Consider the following 19,492-nt stretch of genomic DNA (forward strand, 5'->3'; position numbering starts at 1 on the left):
GGCACATCATCTCATTACGTAAGTGGTATTGTGAGTATACATATTCATGCACCAAGAAAATTGGCTAGAGTGAGAGACTTGCTTTAGATCCCATGATCCCTCCATTTTTTTTTGTTCTTATTAAAAATTGAGAGAGGAACAAATGAAAACTATGAAAGCATTGAAGAATGACAAGAATCCTCATTTTTTATAAAAAGGAATTAAAAAAAAAGGTTTGATTTCAAATATTGAAAAGATAAAATTGAATTTGATACAATTTAAGATTGTAGAAAACATAAATAATTAGAATGTTATTTCAAAATAACCACGAGCAGTATTTAAAACAAACTAAGGTTATCAATATTATTATATACTAAAAGACACACCAATAATGACACATGCCCTGTCCTTATTTTTTTTTAATTGAAAATTTTATTAATTAAAGAAACAAATCATTTACAATTTTTTTTATACATATTCCACATTAATGTAGTAATTATTATATCCAAAATAAAAGATTTTACAACTCTTTCTAAAAAAAATTTAGGCAACTATAAACAAAAATTATATTCTTAAAATAATTTGTAACCTATTTTACAATAAGAGAAAGATTGCCTTTTTTTGTCTACTTTTTTTTAGTCGTATATCAGATGCTTCAATTAAAAAATGCAAATATCAAATCAACCTATCACATAAGTTGTTATTCCTCGACTAACTTATAATAATATTTATCAATCAATAATCTATAAGTACAAATATAACTATAGATCATCGTGCATAGCACGGGATCTAACCTAATTTCTATTAAAAATATACTCGTACAAAGTATATAAAATTAGTAGAAAGATTGGTCGGAATAGAAGATACAGCGGAAAAAAAACAGTTATGACTTTGTGATTTTCTTTTTGACTTAATTTTATTTTATGCTAATGCATTCATATTGTTTTTCCCATAATGTTGCACTTGATATTGTTTCCAAATCTTTGAAGATTTTGTTCACATTATACACCCATTAGGTCATTATGAGCACAAAGGGAAATTATTTAATTAATCTCTATTGACTTTTTTAAAAAATTAACAATTATGTATAAAAGTATCCTTATATCTTTCAAAAAAAAAAAAAAAACTTTATAAAAATCATCTCAATGTGTATACATGAACTTTATTTTATAAAATAATTCTTAATACTTATTCTTAGTACTTACATAGTATAATATACTTGTTAATATCAGAATAAATTAGAAAATTTTAGACCACATTAAATCAGATTTTTTGAAGTTCGCTTGCCTTTTGACATATTTATTTAATTTCACATTTGTAAAAATTATGAAAATAAATACTTGAAAAATGTACGTTGAGACAAATCAACGAGACCTCCCTTGATAATTTTTTTTCTTATACATTGATATACAATTAATGTCAAAGTTTAATTAAGGTCATGTTCACTTCACCTTTAAAAAAAATATATGCAGTAAAAATAATCTCAGTTCAGTAAAATTTTATAAATTTAAAGTAGAAATATAATAGGGAATCAACAAAAATAATTTCAGTTCATTAAAAAAAAATCAGTGTAATCAAAATAATTTCAATTCTTAGAAATAAAGTGAAGTGAATGGGACTATATTAGACAATTCGAATAATCGAAGAAGGAAAATTCTATTCAAACCATATTACAATTAAAAAAAATTCATATCAAACCACCTTAAATTAAATGAAGAAAACATAACCTAAAACCAATTATGGTCAAGGTTTAGTCAAAACTACAAAAGCGTTTATGACAATTAAATTAAAATGGGCGGGACCATATGACACCCATCATGTCTAAACGTTTCTCCATAGCAGCAGTTAATTTCTATGTAAGACAAGAAAATAAAAAACGGATAGTAACTGAAAAAATAGGAAAAATGAAATAAAATTGCACAAATAAAGATTTCATTCAAAAAAAGAGGAGAGAGAAAATTAGATATGGAGCGAATTTGCTTCTTCTCCCTTTCCTCCCGTACTGTGTGTTGTACAACTCGGATTTTCATTTTTTTTTGGCACAAATAAAGCCCACTCCCTCTTCCCTCAACTTTTGCTGCTACATTCTGCTACTGCAGACGACAGTTTTTATTTATAATTATAATTATAATTTATTTATTTATTTATTTGTTCATAAATTTCTTTAACGTTTTGTTCTCTCTTTTTCCCCTGAAATCCTCCCGAAAAATCCAAATGATTCTTTCTCACCCTCCCTAATTTCTCTCTCTTCCGTACTACCTCTCCCTTAATACTTTAAACTACTCCTTACCCACTTCTTAAATCATCCATTTTCATCATCATTCGGTTGGTTTTTTCATTTCAAGGTGAACTTTTTCTTCCTTTTTTTTTCTGGGTTTGTAATGAAATTATTGATTTTGTTTGTGGTTTTTGATGAAATTATGTTGTGGGGTTGTTTTGTTTTGATGTTTTTTAGATGGGTATCTTCTGTTTTCCTGCTTTTTCTCCTTAATCTGATTATGGTTTGATTATTATGATTGTTGGACCATAAATTTTTGATTTATATTGTTTTGCTTTGATTTCATTTTATGATGTTGAGAAATCCTGCAAATTTCGGAAGGAAATTTGTAATTTCATGAATGTCATCAACTTTAGCATAAGTTTGATTAAGTTTGATGTCTTTGAGAATTGTGAGAATGCTTGTGATAAGGGTAATCCTGCTTTTTTCTATATTTCTTGAGGTGTTTATTTTCCTGGATTCTTAGTTTGTTTACTGGTCTTTTTGGTTGATTGATTTTCTGTTGAACTATATGAAGTTATTCATATTTACATTGTTTCATATGATACGTAGTTTTTGAGTTTTACTCATGAATCATGATATATGCTATGCTTTACTCATTTCATGATTCTTAGTTTGTTTACTGGTCTGTTTGGTTGATTGGCTTTTTTGTTGATCTTAATGAAGTTGCTCATATTTACATTGCTCAATATGATACGTAGTTTTTGTTTTGTACTCATGATATATGCTATGCTTTACTCATTTCATGGTGCTTGATTATAAGCACAATCAAAAGGTAGTGTGCAAATGGGTGTCACCGTTTCAAACTGTGTTTCTTTGATGGAAGGGGGGATGGTGGAGGCTGAGAGTTGTTTGACCAGTTCTGTTTTGGGTATTACGGCACATGAATCTGCAAGTAGCTCTTTCTCTTCCATTTGATGTAATGTGTTTGGAATATATCATAAGATGTCCTTAATAATTGAGTATTTGGGTTTTAATACTTGTTTGGATGGATTTGGTGCAGGAGCATGTTTGGAGCTAATGATACAAATCCTATGCTTCCTGTTCATATGGAGAGTGTCAGGATGCCATACAATGCCAATGTAGTGCCGTCAATGCAATTGGATGGTCAGTTTCGTTTAGCTGATTTCTGTTTGCCTGAATGCTTGTTGGTATTCTTTATAATCGGATTACTAATATTTCTTGTTTAGTTAGACTCTTGATATGAGTGGTGAAGCGGTTGGTATTTATGTCTTATTCGTCGACTGAAGATTTGCTTCCTGTTGGTGTTTATGTAGGGACTTGGTTAAGGAGATAGTGGCTTTTGGTAGTTAGCATACTGCCGTTGGGTTAATGCTTGTATATTGATGTGATTTTCGCCCTCTATGCTTGGGTATTGGGAGTCAGTGATTAGTAGTGAGTTGGCTGTTTTTGTCAGTTTGCTTACTTTGGTTGGGGTGTTGGATAATGCTTGACAAGTAACCTTAAAATCACAATTGTCTTGTTGTTGATTGACAAGTTACCTCTAAAGCACAATTATCTTGTTGTTGGTTGATTGACAAGATTGTCACAATTAGTTCAGTATAAGAACAAATTGGTTTTCAGTGTGGTTTTGCTAAGGTTGATGTAGTTGGTTGGAAGACTTGCAACAGCTTTTAATGGTTTTCATCAGTGTCATTTACATTTCACTGTCCTGCTTTAAATTAGATTTGCAGTTTTATGAATAATCCTGTTGTTGTTCTTCTGGTTGCTGCAATATTGGGATTAACACCAGTTTGTTGCATTGATCTATATGGCAGCTCTCTTTGGCTGTAATGATATAATGAACTTGAACATGGCTGGGGACAAGAACTTGTCCTTTGTGAATCTACCTGAGAAAGTAGGAAGGGGTACACCTGTATTCAGCCAGCAGCATAAGCTTCCTGTGACATCCTATGACAATTTTTGCCAGAATGAAGCAGGGCAAGCCAGGAATATGTTGAAGCAATTCCCTGTCTCCACTGGGCTCAAGCTTTCATATGGAGAAGAGGAGCACAATTCTTCCATCACATCTGCTGGTGAAGGCGTAGTTGTTAATCTTTCATCGATGCTGTCCCATAATGATAGTCTGCAAACAGAGCTTGTGCGGCAGAGTGATGAATTTGATCAGTATATCAGGATCCAGGTGCATTTTGCTATTCATTTTGTGTTTATTTAGTGGTTGCCACGTAACATCCTCCCCCCCCCCCCCCCCCCCCCCCCCCACCTCCTCCAGAATAAAATTGTCACATAATCAACTTGGTTGTTATAATATTTAGCTGAACATAATGTATATGTCTGTTGATTGCTGATTATTAGTCAGAGTGGATGGTATACACTATTTTTCTCTGGTTGAACATATTTATAGGCATATGTAGTTAATCAAGCTATGTGCTTCTTTGATTGGATAGTGTTACACAATCAAATTATCAAATGGAAATAATTGATCAGATTTATGGTGTTATTATTGATTGCACAAGTAATAAGTTTTGGCGCTTTAGAAACACGCATGTACAATTTTTTCGTCTGACCATTATTTGTTCAAATAATCTGAGTGTTAGCTCTAAGTTTTTAACTGTTTGCCATCTTGAAAATCACATATAAGTTGGTTTGTACTTCAGGTCAGAAATTATCAGGAACTTGTGTGCTAATTGCTAGGTTTATGTGATTGCATTATATTATGCCTAATCTTGCCATTTAAAACAGGAGGAAAACATCAAGAAGGGCATTGCAGAACTGAAGCATCGGCACACAGTTTCTTTATTGAATGCTCTTGAGAAAGAAGTCAGTCACAAAATACATGAGAAAGATGTCGAGATAGAGAACTTGAACCAGAGAAACAAGGAGTTGATGGAGAAAATTAGGCAGATAGCTTTGGAAGCTCAGTCATGGCACTTGAGAGCAAAACAAAACGAGTCTCTGGTGAATGTCTTAAGGAACAACATCAATCAAGTCGTTCTACAAGGCGCTACCTTGATGAAGGAAGGTTGTGATGAGAATATGGCAGATGACGCTGTTTCTTGCTGTAATCAGAACCTTCAAGATCCATCAGCCAACCATCAAAACCATCTCCCCTCAGTGAAAGAGCTGGTGCATTGCAAAGTATGCAAAAGTAAGGAGGTTTCTGTTTTGTTGTTGCCTTGCCGGCACTTGTGCCTTTGTACAGATTGTGATGTTTTCATTGACGACATTTGCCCTGTTTGTCGAGTGAAAAAAGCAGGAAGCTTACAAGTATACATGTCTTGAAACTGAAAAAATAGACCTGATGAATTTGTTGATTAACCAAGTTATATATATAAAATTCTTGTAGGAATTTTATTTTATAGTCTTCTCATGTTGAATTATGGCGGCCTAAAGTCTTAGTCTAGACCTTCATTTTGAGTGATTTCTGTTGTGCATAAACAAATGATGATATACTTGGGGGTATCATCTTGTGCATTTTTAGGTATAAATACATATATAGTTGCATTGTATTACTAAAAAATGAGTGTCTGATTTGGTTCTAACCATAATTTCTTGCTAGTTGAGATAAATGGGAAAAGGTATATGTTAAACTGAAATGGGAAGATTGAAGTACTTTTAAGCTACTTGTGTGATGGTTCATATTCATGTCAATTGGCATTTTCAAGTTAGTGTTGACTATTGAGAAATAGATTTGCCCTTAATACAACAAATTTAATTCCCAACAAACATGAGACAATTGACAATAGATTATTTTGGGAAGGTTTTACCATTATAGAAATTGTTTGTGCATTATGAATTTTCATATTAGTTTGAAAAAGATAGACAAACCATGATACTCCTATTGATTATGTTACATTTGTTGTTATATTTATACTCAATATAACAACAATTTAACATAATCAATATTGAGTAATATACATGGTACTATTCTAGCATGAAATGAATCATTTTTGTACCACAAACATCGAAAATTATCAATCAAGATATGATTTTAAATGAAACAAGTGTAATTTTTTCATAAATATGGAAATACATTGTCATTAAAGTGTAATAATATTGTAAATTATACAAGTTTTTAGAAAATATATTATTATTATTATATGATATATCAATATGCCACTAGATGTCGTGGTGGAGTCAAGATAAAGCTACATTATAGGCTATACATTACTTATTCAGAATAAAATGATACTTTTGGAGTTGTTTTCAATTAAAGATTAGTTGAGAGTTAGCTCAAATGATCAGAGCTTTCCTTCCGATTCAAGGGGATTTTGAGATCAATTCTCATTTCCTGCCATTGTGGCTCTCAGGGGAAAAAAAAAAGAATAAAATAATACTTGTACAAGCCTATTACATTAAAAAATTCACCTTTTCTTGTAGTCTATAATATCACACGCACACACAAAAAACCCCTCTAAAATCAGCAAAATTCCCTAATTTAAAAGATAACTCGATAACTAATAATCATAATTGCATGTTTAATAATCAAACTTTTTTTTAAACTCCTCCTTTACCCCATTTATTTAACAACATTCAAAGTATTTCTTTTTTTAATCAAAATATCCACTCATTCCTTATTACACACCAAGTCACCAACCCACCAAAAAATCCCATCCAACTCCAAACCAAGAAAAAAGTAGAAGTATATTCCAATTTCCATATTGACAACACCATTCACCAACCCCAACAAAATAGAACCAAATTCATTTTATTCCTTCTTTCCCTCAAAATTAAGTCAAAATCTTACCAAAAATAAATCAATTAATCCCACATAATTTGGACATTACCAAAATTAATTAAATTAAAATTAAAATTAAAATTAAATAAAAATAATATTATTGTCATAATTCATAAATAAAACCACCAATAAAAAAGCAGAATAAACTCAACCATTTTTCATACTCTCTCACTCACTCCTCCTCTTCGGCGGAGCCTCCAACGCTTCTTCTTCATCTTCGTCTTCCCCAAATCTCCCAAAATGCAGAGCTCTGCAATTTCAATCTCACCCTCAATTCCCCACCTTAAACCTCTTCAAAACCCTAATTTTCAAAATCGTCGTCTTTTTTCGATCAATTCCCTCCCAATTCGACCTTCTCTCTCTTCCGCCGCCATTTCAGCTTCACGAAGATTAGCCGTTGTTAGCAGTTTGAGTGATGAGTCGAGTTTTGATCTGAGCCGTCGATCTTCTTCGTCGAGATTTGATGGGTTGGTTTCTTTGCCGTCGTTGAAGGGTAAGAAGCCGTCGGATGAGTTTGTTGTTAAAGCGACGTCGTTGCCTGAGAGTGCTGATGCTGATGAACCTCCTAAAGCTATTTCTCGGACTTTGGAACTTGGGATTTTGTTTGGGCTTTGGTATCTTTTTAATATCTACTTCAATATTTACAATAAGCAGGTTGTTATTTTTCGCCATTTTTGTTCATATTTGTTTACAATATGTTAATTTTTGTTTGATTTTTACGTGATCTTTGTCTAGTATATGCTAAATATATGAAAATTTACATGTATTTTGATTGGCTGATCTATTTATGCTCTTTTATAGAAAAGTTTTATTTTTTTTAAAAAAAACTTAATTAATAAGGAAATTTTAGGTTTGAAGTTGTTGTAATAGAAGGTGAGAAGAAAATGATGTGGAGGTTATAATGTTCTATTGATTTTATTTTCTTGTAATAAAAATTTGGGTAATGGAGTGAAATGGGTATATATGTCAATACAGTGATACTAGATTGATGGGTTGCAAAGCAATTTAGATAGCAATGATGGGTTTTGTTGATAGCAGCATTGTGTTCGGTGCTGCTCCGATGTGTACATCTTGGATTGTTCTTAAGTTTTGAAGCTTCTTGATGATTGCTTAAACCCTGTTTAGGTGTTTGAGTGGTGTTTTCATTTGGGTTTTGAAATGTAGGATTAATGGTTAGTTAATGTTGGTGGGAATTTGAGACTGTGACCGCGCTAGTTTAGAGGGTATCTCCTTTGAATGTATGGATTGTTAATGTGTTATATGGAGTACTTCGTATTGCATTTGGGTATTTGCTGGTGTGGTGGAATTGTGGAAATATTTGGAGTGTTTGAGGATATGGTGGAGCTGTGGAAGTATGTGGCATTTAGAGTGCAGGATAAGGTTATAGTAGAGTAGTGTAGGTGATGTTTCCATTCGCTCCTTTTGCATTAGGTGATCAACTTAGTTTGGTAGTCTGGTTGAAACTTTGGATTTTGGCATCTTTGAAAAATATACAGCATACTGAAAATCAAGTGTTAATGATTAGTTTCGCTTAAATAATATGGATAATAAAAGTATTAAAAAAATGTAGTGAAGTGCTTTGAACTTTTGAAATATGAATCTAATCGTATATATTGTTAAAACTTTTCACTATTTAGAGAAGTTAATGCTCAAAGTCCATCCTTAAAATTATTAGGAGCCTTAATCATGAACTGGGGGTGTATAGTTTAAACTACAACTACCAAGTAGTAATATGGGCTTAATTTACATTAATTCATTTGGAGTACATGTTAGATTGCTTCTTTTCAATGAAATATATTTGTTTGAGACTTTGAGTTAGAGTGCAGGGATGCTCCACTTTGTTCTGCAGATTGTAAGTGGTCTTGTTGTATGTAATGTTAAAAATTCTCTAGTTAGTACATATTTAATGGGGAAATATATTGATCTGAGGTACATTGGTATACAGCAGTGGCTCTCTACTTGCATCAGCTTTTGCTTTAGTAATGTATGCTGTTCTTTCCTACAGGTTCTGAAGGCATTTCATTATCCCGTGACTGTCACATTGATTCAATTTGCTGTTGGGTCAGTGCTCGTTATCTTCATGTGGATGTTTAATCTCTATAAGAAACCAAAAGTTAGCGCTGGGCAGGTAGTTTATCAGTCTGTTTGTAAAGCTATTAAGCTATTCTAGACAACTTTATTTTTGGGCTGTTGTTTTATCATGTTAAATATGTTTTTTTACTGCTTCTCAGCTAGCTGCTATCCTGCCATTGGCAGTTGTACACACCTTGGGCAACCTCTTCACCAACATGAGTTTGGGTAAAGTGGCAGTATCGTTTACTCACACTATCAAAGCTATGGAGCCATTTTTCTCTGTTTTACTGTCTGCTGCCTTTTTGGGAGAGGTATACTTCACGTATTTGTCATTTGTTATTTTTTTACATACATAGAAATGTTGAACTGTGAAAGATTATCTGATGTGTAGGATAATCTACTATTCAGCCAGCAGTTGAAGTCTTTTTATGTTTTCGCTAGTGATTTTGGTTTCTGTGTTGGTTAATTTTCATGATTCTCATTGCAGAATCCGACTCCTTGGGTTGTGCTTTCACTTCTTCCCATTGTTGGAGGGGTGGCTCTTGCATCTGTGACTGAGGCCTCTTTTAACTGGTCAGTGAATTTACTTTCTGACAAGATTTTGTGCTTCCTGGTTCCAAGGGTCCATCTAGATTTTCAGCATGAGTTTTTTCTGAACCATTGTTCAATATGTTTTTGTTATAAAGGGCTGGTTTTTGGAGTGCTATGGCTTCTAATGTCACAAATCAATCCCGTAATGTCCTTAGTAAGAAGGTCATGGTAAAGAAAGAGGTAACTCTCTCTCTCTCTCGGGATTAATTTTTCATCCTTACTGAGAATGCTTCATGATGGGAATTATTGACTTTTTTTCTGTTGCTTGGTGTCAAAGTACTTTTCTTTATTTTGCACAGTTCATGCAACACATTGGTATTCTGATTAATTTTATTTCATTGATGTGTGAGTTAATTTCAATTATTTTCTTTGACAGGAATCAATGGACAATATAACACTCTTCTCTATTATAACAGTTATGTCCTTTATACTTTTAGCCCCAGCGACTATTTTCATGGAAGGTGTCAAATTCACTCCTACATATATAGAAGCTGCAGTAAGTTTATCCTTCTGTATCTTTTCTTTTTGGCCTGTTGGATTTTACAGACTAATCCTTGAAATGTATTTGCTTATATATTTTTCCTGTTGTGGCAGGGATTGAATGTCCAACAATTATACACAAGGTCCTTGTTGGCTGCTCTTTGCTTCCACGCTTACCAACAGGTAATACTCTGTCCACCCCCCTTCCTCCCTGATGTTGTATAACTGTGTTATGCCTTTGCTATTGCAGAATTTTTTCCATATTAAATGTAATGTTCTTATGAGTCTTGAAACGCTTTCAGCATCATATTTATACATTCTGTGTCTTAATCTCATGCAATTGATGATTTGCTGGTTCATGCTTATTGTGTTGACTTTTGTAACTTTTGTTTCTATTTGTGTCAGCAGAATTAGTTTTCATGGTGGAATGTAGATTGTAGGAAATTATAAATTGTTTATAATAGAATATAAGAGTATCTGCTTAGCCGGTCTCCGTATCCCTGTTGCTTTTAATACATGGATGCTATATGTTATTTTCCTTATTTTTACATTCCTGACTGTTGGAAGCTCAATGGGAGGAGGGATATATTCCCATGTTCCTGCCTCTTTGTATATCAGAAACCTTTCATCGTCATGCTCATCCTCCAATCTCCCCACTGTAGTAAATGATTATAAAGAGTGCCACTGCTGCCATTCCCTTCTCCACCTCCGCCTCCAACAATCAACATCCCTTCCCTCCCTTCTTGGTAATTCAAGCCACGTATGTTGGCCTTGGGCCCTTGGCTTCAAAGGGGGCTTAGATGCCAAATTGCAATGCATATTGGTGATGGGAATATAGGGATCTTGCATCAAATGTTTGCTTCCCTTCTGCCCTTTGGTGTTTTGTAATCTAGCTAGTTAGGGTATCTGGTCCTTTGTCTAATTATATGATATTTGGAGAAAAAGAACTTTAGACAGTATACAGAGGATCACTACTTTTTTTTTTGGTCCTCACTATAAAGTGTTCTTTTTATCATGGATGGCAAATGAGGACATTCTTTCATGGAATTTTCTTTGGCAACTTTACAGCCTTGTACTTTTTGGTGAAGATTAATTTTTGTTCTTTGTAAAATTTCGTTTTACTCTGGGGTTAAATAACATGACAGTTGCTTTATTGTCAACTTTGAAATTTCTATGTAATATGTATCACAAGGTCTTTCATCAAGTTCCTGAGAGGTAGGTTTAGCAGGGAAATATTCTGTTAAATCTATAGTCATTGACCGTCCTAATTATTGTAAAAAGGGAGATCTAATTAGTGATTAAATGATAAATGTTGAGTGATCCTCGGGGATAGTTCAATTTGGTTTTTTGGAATTAGGTTTTGAAGCCTAATCTCAATGAGTCTAATTTTATACTTGACAAATTCCCAAGTCTAATCACCCTGCTTTAGAGAGACTATCAGTTGTCTTATGTTGTTTAAGTTTGTCTATTTTTTGTTTGAATCTTTCAGGTTTCTTACATGATATTGCAAAGGGTTTCCCCCGTTACCCATTCCGTTGGTAACTGTGTGAAGAGGGTGGTTGTCATTACCAGCTCCGTGTTATTTTTCAAGACACCAGTTTCACCTATCAATGCTCTGGGTAAAGTTTTGCTTTTGATGTGTTTATCATTGTTTTCTTAGTCTACTTACTTTTATAGCTGATTTCAAAGTCTGTTAGCATCCCTCATTCTTTTTCGCAAGAGGAGAAAAAAAAAAAAAAAAAAACCTTGAGTTATCCTTTGTCCGTTATGTTAATGCGTTGGTTTTCCCCAGTGCTTACATGCTCTGCTTTTATTTTTCTTTACAGGTACTGGAATTGCACTTGCTGGAGTTTTCTTGTATTCCCGGGTAAAGCGCATCAAGGCAAAGCCAAAGACCGCTTAATTTTGACTATTGGGAGTGGCTATTAACTTTGTCTCATACTGTCTTTAGGCAAAGATTTTCGTTTTCTAATTGGAAGGACTAAGTTGTAGGTCAGATTAGGCATTTGAATTTCTTCCTAATATTTTCCATTCAAATGCTTACGAGTTGTGTTTATTCCTTGTTGAGAATTCTTGAAATTTCTTATTGGCAAAATAGTCAATCTTGTAGTTTTTATTATTCATTTGAAAGTAGTTTTGATATGTAGAGTCCAAAGTGTTACACGCTGTTATTAATCGGAATCTATCTATGTTTATTCTTGCTCACTCTTTGCTATTCCTCTATGGAAATTTAACTATGTTGTAATCAAATTTTGATAAATCTATGTATCGTGATCGTGACAATGGAAAACAGACATTGTTATGTTACACTTAGTGCAAATCAACTTCTAATCAGGTCCATTGAAGCTCGTATTAGTTGAAGCCCTGAAGTCAGCACTGGTGTATTTGCATGTAATTTTCTGCTTTATATTCCCATTTTTGTGCTTAGGAATTTATGAAGATCAGTATTGCGTGGGATGATTCTATGGTAGTCATTTTTCAAACGATTAATATAGAATTTTCAGTATTGCGTGTTAGTTTTAAGCCTTCCACTCTTGTTTTAGATTTTTCTATGTTCATCTGGTTGTACCAAGTGCATGGTAGGGATGGTGAAATGTAGGTTATTCTTTCTTGCTCATATGCTAATAGGCGTAATAGCATATAAGGACGAAAACATTAGCATTGGTTGCACCTTGCCAGTTTACGGCGCTCAATAACGAGCTTTGATCTGCTGTCATTAGAGCCTGCTATTTTTCCCTAAAACTGGGGCTATAATCTTTGTTCCCGAAGTTTGTGGCGCTGGTGGCTACTGGCTGGGCATCCAGAGTCTAGACCACATAGGGCATAGCTAGAAGCAGAACGATTTGGGACAGGCTGGTGGTGGTTACGGGCTTACGCTTTTTGGTGCTACAAGCAGTCTGTAAGAGGCAGTCATTAATCAAACTACTACTCCCGTTTCTTATTATAAGCTACAAATGAGTATTTTATGTCTCACCTTTGTTGTATATTAATAAGAAACGGAGGTAGTACAAGAAATAACAAAACCTTAATTTAAGTCTTAGTGATTTTACTCCATATGATGTAAGATTGCAAGACGCTCTTTATTCTAATGTTGAAGTTTGCGAATTAATATTAATATAAAAAAAATTATGAAAATTACTTGATTTATTACTAACTACAAATTTCTTGACATATTCGAATTAATTATTTTTAAAACTTAAAAAATATAACCTAAATGAAAAATGACGCAACTCTTCTGTAATTCAAGTTGTATTTGCTAATGCCTTACAGTATCATTTAGGAAAAGGGAAAAGATTTAGGTATTTAAGTTCATCAATAGGCTACGTAGCACCAAGAGGGATAAGGAAGTTTATCATTTATGACTTTATGAAGCATCTAATTTTGCGTATATCTGTCGTTAACTGGCTAATTATTAATTAGTGCTCCTATCTTGGCTGTGAATGAGGCACTTTGACTCGCTATTAAGTTGAGGAAATAGAGCTTAACAATGTTTTCAAAAAAAAAATGTTTAACTAATTTATTTAACGTAATTAATATGCAATTAGTGCCACATTTTAATCACAGTGTTGACTTATAAATTAATGAGACACTGTGAAGTACTACTACTAACATGGGAAAGGCTAGCTTTAAATAATGGATTTAGTATTCAAGTGTATAATAGTGTGTTGAAACAAATAAAAATTTAATTTTAGTCATTAGGTATAAACGTATTCTTGAGGGAAAGAGTCCTAGAAGTGTTATGGAGTATTTGTTTGTTTTAAGTTTTACTTAACTCTTTTGTGTCAATTTTAAATACCAATGCAATAACTGACATCTTTTAAAAACTTGTGCATAACCTTAAACGATAATTAATAGAACCGAAAAAGGATCTTATACCTAATCTTACCTCATAGAGTGCACAACAATAATCTATAACATATATTATATTAATATTTTTTCAAGACAGCTAAAGTCTTGAACCATATAACAGAAATAACAACCAACAGTTTGCCACACAAAACAACACAGTACAATACCAGTCAAGACTCAAGAGTCAAGACTATCCCTTAATACATGACCATTGTTTGATCCACCAAATTTAGAAAATACTTATAAAAATAAAAGTTTTAATACTCCATCTTAATATAACATAATCACTTCTTTTAGAGACTAACATGATTAATCATCTCCACCAAATCGAACTCCATCTTCACCCCATTTTGCATCATATTTGCAACCAAATGACCCTCAGATTCATCCACAATCTCAGCTAAGCCATGTCCAACACTGCCGCGGTTGTCGCCAGGTGGTGCATAGTCAAGCAGGGAGTCAATGCTACTCTCCTCAAACATCTGAGCATCAAAGTTGAAGTCAGGAACTTCACTGAAGTCATACTCTGGCTGCACCAGCTCACCCAAGCTCGAATTCGAGGACCCGCCAGTTGGATGCTCAGTTGGTGATTCAGTATTAGTTTCCAAGGCAGCAGTAGGAGGATTGGCATAAGAAAGTGGCCTCTTCCTACAACCAGCATTGATTTTCTCAAGAGTTAAGCCTTGGATGTATTCTTGCAACAGATAACTCTGCTTTGGGTTCTTGGACTTGCATTTTCTCTTGGAAAATTGCTTTCTTTTGGTTGCATTCCAATGGTTTTTGATCGAGTTTTCGGTCCTTCCTGGTAGCAGCTTTGCAATTTCAGCCCATTTGTTGCCTATCTCTACATGGGCATTGATCAGGATCCTATCTTCCTCTTCAGTCCAATCGTCTTTCTGTGTAAAATTAATAGTCACGCAGGTTATTTAGAATGTCCAGAAAAAGTTGTCACGTTTTAAAAAAAAATGTTACAGCATATATTTCTGTAAATTTATTTATTTAATTACTTTGTTAACCTTATAGGCTAAACCTAAATCTCTTTGTATATATTGTGAATAATGTTTAATGAGAAGCATGGCAAATATTTCTTTCAACTAGTACATAATAAGTAAAATTAAAGATTTATGATTGTATTTAACTAAAATGTATTCCCTTATCAAGATCGAGTCACATAAAATAAAAGTATGTGAATGGTCCAACTATTATAAAAGGTCGTGTAAAATCATGTCATCATATGGTACAATATTAGATCAATATGGTCATTATTATTTCCCAACATAGGATTATATGATTTTGAGGTGAAAACTATCATGCATGTTTCCTTATCTTGCTAAGTATGGTGAATCAATGTTTATGTCTCTTAGAATGGGTTTATTTGCTTGCTTTAAATGTCAACTTAAAAGTTTGTCAACTTTTGCCATTTAAATTATAGAAGTATTCTATGTCGTTTGTAAGGGCACATATAAATTTGAATAAAATATGTACTTGCATTTTTGTTATTGCTCTTAAGTATGATTTGTCTTTAAAAAATAAGCTTTAGAAGAAAATAAATTGCTTTAAGCTAGCTCAACGAAAATACATGTGGTTGGCAAAACCAGTCAAAAGTCGGCTGTTAGTATTGGAAACTAAAATGCTTTACTTTTTATAATTCGATAATAATCCGTGATAATAATAATAATAAAATCCATAATAATAATAATAATAAAATAATAATAATTCTTAAAAAAATATAGTAATATAAATAATAATAAATATCATCTCGACCTTTTATACCAATTTATTATTGTTTGTTACATTTAACCTTAAGATTTATATCATTCAACGGTCCAAATATGTTTTTATTTTAAGGTAACTTTTATAATTATTTTTCATTAAATGTAATTATGTAAAGGATGACTCGTCATGAATAATATTCTAGTCTTAGGCTATAATAACAATAATGAGGAAAAATGATTCACATTTTATTTTTAATTTTTTTTGTAAAAAAACTTTTGAATTTTCACATTTTATCATCCCTAAGTTGACACTTGGCAGTATTTGAATAATTTTCGGCCTCTAATTGGATTACATGATAATGTGTGAATTTAAAATTTCATGTGAGATCTTGTAAAATTGGCACAATAATGTATATTTTTCATAATATTAATTTTCGTAATTTTTATTTTTTGAAACCATAAATCATTAAACTTGTACATTAACAAATGCGATAAAAAAAAAACGCGTCAACTAAAAAAAGAAGAAGAATGTATAAAAAAATGTTGTTTAATTTGTTATTGTGCTGTTCCATTTAACCTTAAGATCTATATCATTCAACGGTCCAAATTTGTTTTTATTTTAAGGTAACTTTTATAATTATTTTTCATTAAATGTGATTATGTAAGGATGACTCGGCTCATGAATAATATGCTAGTCTTAGGTTGTAATAACAATAATGAGGAAGGATAATTCACATTTTTTTTAATTGTTTTTTGATAAAACTTTTCAATTTTTACATTTTATTATCAGTTGGTTGACACTTGGCAGTATTTGAATAATTTTCGGCCTCTAATTGGATTACATGATAATGTGTGCATTTAAAATTTCATGTGAGATCTTATAAAATTGGCACAATAGTATATTTTTTCATAATATTGATTTTTGTAATTTTTACTTTTTAAAGCCATAAGCGGTTGAACTTGTACATTGTTAGGTGCGATAAAAAAAAACGTGTCAACTAAATAAGAAGAAGAATGTATAAAAAAAATTGTTTAATTTATTATTGTTCTTTTACATTTAACCTTAATATCTATATCATTCAACGGTTCAAATTTGTTTTTATTTTAAGGTAATTTTTATAATTATTTTTCATTAAATGTAATTATGTAAAGGATGACTCGCTCATGAATAATATGCCAGTCTTAGGCTGTAATAACAATAATGAGGAAGGATAATTCACGTTTTTTAAAATTGTTTTTTGATAAAACTTTTCAATTTTTACATTTTATTATCAGTTGGTTCACACTTGGCAGTATTTGAATAATTTTCGACCTCTAATTAGATTACATGATGATGTGTGCATTAAAAAAATTTCATGTGAGATCTTGTAAAAATGGCACAATTTTTATAATATTAATTCATAATTTTTACTTTTTGAAGCCATAAATTGTTGAACTTGTACATTGACAAATGCGATAAAAAAAAAGGTGTCAACTAAAAAAAGAAAAAGAAAGTATAAAAAATATATGGTTTAATTTATTATTGTGCTATTACATTTAACCTTAAGATCTATGTCATTCAACAGTCCAAATTTGTTTTTATTTTAAGGTAACTTTTATAATTATTTTTCATTAAATGTAATTATGTAAAGGATGACTCGGCTCGTTAATAATATGACAGTCTTAGGCTGTAATAACAATATTGAGGAAGGATAGTTCACGTTTTATTTTATTTTATTTTATTTTTTTGTAAAAACTTTTCAATTTTTACATTTTATTATAAATAAGTTGACACTTGGCGGTATTTAAATATTTTTCGGCCTCTAATTGGATTACATGATGAATTGTGCATTTAAAATTTAAAATGTTTTACTAAATACCAAAATGCAAGGTTGAAAACATAGCATGCATGGATTTATTGCATGTATATTCAAACTGTTTTCCTCTTCTATGCTCTATATAGTAAAAAACTTAATTCCCTAAGTTCCCTAGGATACCATTTTTGACATACACTTGCACTTATTTTATATGGGTTTGTAACGTTTGTTGGACTAAATAAAAGGCGACATCTTATGTAGGAGGAAACAAATTTAGCAAAACTTCAAAAAAATAAAATAAAAAATGTAATAAATGATTAATTAATTTCTTGTAAATTTAAATAAATGGTGAGAAATTAATTTACCTTAATATTTGGTTTTAAATGATTATGCCATCTCTCTCTACATTGTTTTCCTACTCTCCCATTGAGCAATTGAGCAATCTGAGACCATTTCCTTACGCCATAGCGGTCCACCAAATCAGTCAAGAGGCTACATTTGCATGCATAAAAAATCATTAAAAATGATAAATTGATAAATAAATAAAATAAAATAAAATTAATACCAAAAAAATGTACAGAGTTTAAAATTCATATTCAATTCGTAAAATAAAACATGTATACGTGCAAAAAATCCAACATAAATTTTATAATGAGAATGATAGAAGTAAATTTTTTTAAATCGAGTACGTATATTTTTATTTTTTTTCCGTAAAAATAATCAAACGTAATTTTTCTTTTTACGATAATCAAAATTAATATATTTTTTTGAAAACAATTTATATATGCTTATAACGATTGAATAAAAAAAAATGCACATTTGTTCAAAATATATACGTGTATAAAAAAAATTGAAAATAATGACAAGGAAAAAAACATGAAATATGTTGATTGCTACTTACTTATCCTCAGCCTTAGTCCATTGGCCCTTGACTGGAGTAGACTTCTTTTTGCGCCCCTTTCCTCCCTTTCTCACCACGGTTGTCGTAGAGAGGCGGTCCGAAACCAAGGTGGTTGTGGTCACCGGAGTTGTGCATGAGTCTTCATCCGAAGGCCGGTAATTTGTTGGCCCTAAATAATCATAGTAACAAAAAGGGTTAAAGCCTTGAGCATTAGGGCTTATCATGTTCATGGGGGTGATAATAGGAGAATGCCCTAAGACACCAATTCCCCCTTCATTTTGATTGAGGTTATCTATGAGAGGAACCAATGCAACATTATTTGTTGCATGATTCACTAAGGGTTTAGTCTCATAGAAATCAAAATTTGGAACACAATCAAATGGAGAATTATCATAGGGTTCCAAACAATTTGGTTGATGAATGGGATAAAAGGTATTTGGGGTTGAGGATGATCCATCATGGAGATCAAAGTTGAGATCAAAAAGGGGGTGAAGACCTTGGAGGAAATTGGTACCACCCTTTGATAACAAAGCACCCTCTAAGGAGAATTGATCATCTCTTGGGTTTGAGTGATTATTTTGAGGTAAGAATAATGAGGGATGAGGAGAAAACTTTTCCCTAAATTTTGCCTCAAAATCCATCAAAGAGGGTGTAAAGGGGTAAGAGGGAGGAAGAGGAGGAGCAAAAAGGAGAAAGTTTGGGTTGGTTTTAAGAGTTGGTTTCTACTATGCTCTTTTTTATTTCTCTCCTTTCAGCTTAAGGCAGAAGATATATAGAGGTGTTTATCTGGTGTGTATTAGGATTGAAGAATTGTGACTGTTGATCTCTAATGCATCCAATGGCTTAGCATGCTTATCAAATGTGAACATTTTGAGATATCAGATGATTCTAAATCACATACAGTGCCTATTGTAATGTGTCACGTGGCAAAAAAATTTTATTTATTTATATTTTAAATATAAACAATTAATTACTTTCTATGTTAATAAATGGGTTAATAATGGTTATTGATGTTATGATCACACTAAGTTTATTTTCCATAGCATTATGGTAATATTGGTCAAACAGAGTCGTTGACGTGATTAATTGCATTATTAAAATGATTAAGGATGAACTTGGTTAATTAAAACC

The 19,492-nt window shown here is 32.1% G+C and overlaps 3 protein-coding genes across 3 annotated transcripts; 2 read left to right on the plus strand and 1 right to left on the minus strand.

Moving 5' to 3' along the window:
* The first annotated feature begins 1,776 nt into the window (after nucleotides 1-1,776).
* LOC110700381 (E3 ubiquitin-protein ligase BOI-like) lies at nucleotides 1,777-5,733 on the plus strand. The gene is made up of 4 exons (XM_021877918.1): nucleotides 1,777-2,324; nucleotides 3,261-3,364; nucleotides 4,036-4,400; nucleotides 4,961-5,733. Exons 2-4 carry the CDS (start codon nucleotides 3,265-3,267, stop codon nucleotides 5,498-5,500), a joined length of 1,005 nt encoding a protein of 334 aa, XP_021733610.1. The 5' UTR covers nucleotides 1,777-2,324; nucleotides 3,261-3,264; the 3' UTR covers nucleotides 5,501-5,733.
* A 1,310-nt stretch (nucleotides 5,734-7,043) lies between these two features.
* LOC110700382 (phosphoenolpyruvate/phosphate translocator 1, chloroplastic-like) lies at nucleotides 7,044-12,318 on the plus strand. Its single transcript, XM_021877919.1, has 9 exons — nucleotides 7,044-7,610; nucleotides 8,962-9,084; nucleotides 9,188-9,340; nucleotides 9,517-9,602; nucleotides 9,716-9,800; nucleotides 9,997-10,116; nucleotides 10,215-10,283; nucleotides 11,590-11,719; nucleotides 11,927-12,318. The coding sequence occupies exons 1-9, from the start codon at nucleotides 7,197-7,199 to the stop codon at nucleotides 12,001-12,003; spliced, it is 1,257 nt and encodes a 418-aa protein (XP_021733611.1). The 5' UTR covers nucleotides 7,044-7,196; the 3' UTR covers nucleotides 12,004-12,318.
* A 1,924-nt stretch (nucleotides 12,319-14,242) lies between these two features.
* Nucleotides 14,243-19,002, minus strand: LOC110700857 (transcription factor MYB98-like). The gene is made up of 3 exons (XM_021878441.1): nucleotides 18,362-19,002; nucleotides 17,826-17,952; nucleotides 14,243-14,845 (listed from the first exon to the last, which is right to left on the minus strand). Exons 1-3 carry the CDS (start codon nucleotides 19,000-19,002, stop codon nucleotides 14,243-14,245), a joined length of 1,371 nt encoding a protein of 456 aa, XP_021734133.1.
* Nucleotides 19,003-19,492: the final 490 nt, after the last annotated feature.

This window comes from Chenopodium quinoa, unplaced genomic scaffold (assembly GCF_001683475.1).
Source record: "Chenopodium quinoa cultivar QQ74 unplaced genomic scaffold, ASM168347v1, whole genome shotgun sequence".
In the NCBI taxonomy this organism is placed as follows: Eukaryota; Viridiplantae; Streptophyta; class Magnoliopsida; order Caryophyllales; family Amaranthaceae; genus Chenopodium; species Chenopodium quinoa.

What these genes read in the sequence shown, in the direction of transcription:
- LOC110700857 (XM_021878441.1), bottom strand. Translation starts at nt 19,002, where the DNA reads ATGGATTTTGAGGCAAAATTTAGGGAAAAGTTTTCTCCTCATCCCTCA. An exon ending in TGGACTAAGGCTGAGGATAA is followed by an intron (nt 17,953 to 18,361) that starts GTAAGTAGCAAT and finishes ATGCAAATGTAG; the next exon opens with CCTCTTGACTGATTTGGTGG. An exon ending in ATTTAAAACCAAATATTAAG is followed by an intron (nt 14,846 to 17,825) that starts GTAAATTAATTT and finishes AATTTTACACAG; the next exon opens with AAAGACGATTGGACTGAAGA.
- LOC110700382 (XM_021877919.1), top strand. Translation starts at nt 7,197, where the DNA reads ATGCAGAGCTCTGCAATTTCAATCTCACCCTCAATTCCCCACCTTAAA. An exon ending in ACTGAGGCCTCTTTTAACTG is followed by an intron (nt 9,603 to 9,715) that starts GTCAGTGAATTT and finishes TTTGTTATAAAG; the next exon opens with GGCTGGTTTTTGGAGTGCTA. An exon ending in GCTTCCACGCTTACCAACAG is followed by an intron (nt 10,284 to 11,589) that starts GTAATACTCTGT and finishes TGAATCTTTCAG; the next exon opens with GTTTCTTACATGATATTGCA.
- LOC110700381 (XM_021877918.1), top strand. Translation starts at nt 3,265, where the DNA reads ATGTTTGGAGCTAATGATACAAATCCTATGCTTCCTGTTCATATGGAG. An exon ending in GCCGTCAATGCAATTGGATG is followed by an intron (nt 3,365 to 4,035) that starts GTCAGTTTCGTT and finishes TCTATATGGCAG; the next exon opens with CTCTCTTTGGCTGTAATGAT. An exon ending in ATCAGTATATCAGGATCCAG is followed by an intron (nt 4,401 to 4,960) that starts GTGCATTTTGCT and finishes CATTTAAAACAG; the next exon opens with GAGGAAAACATCAAGAAGGG.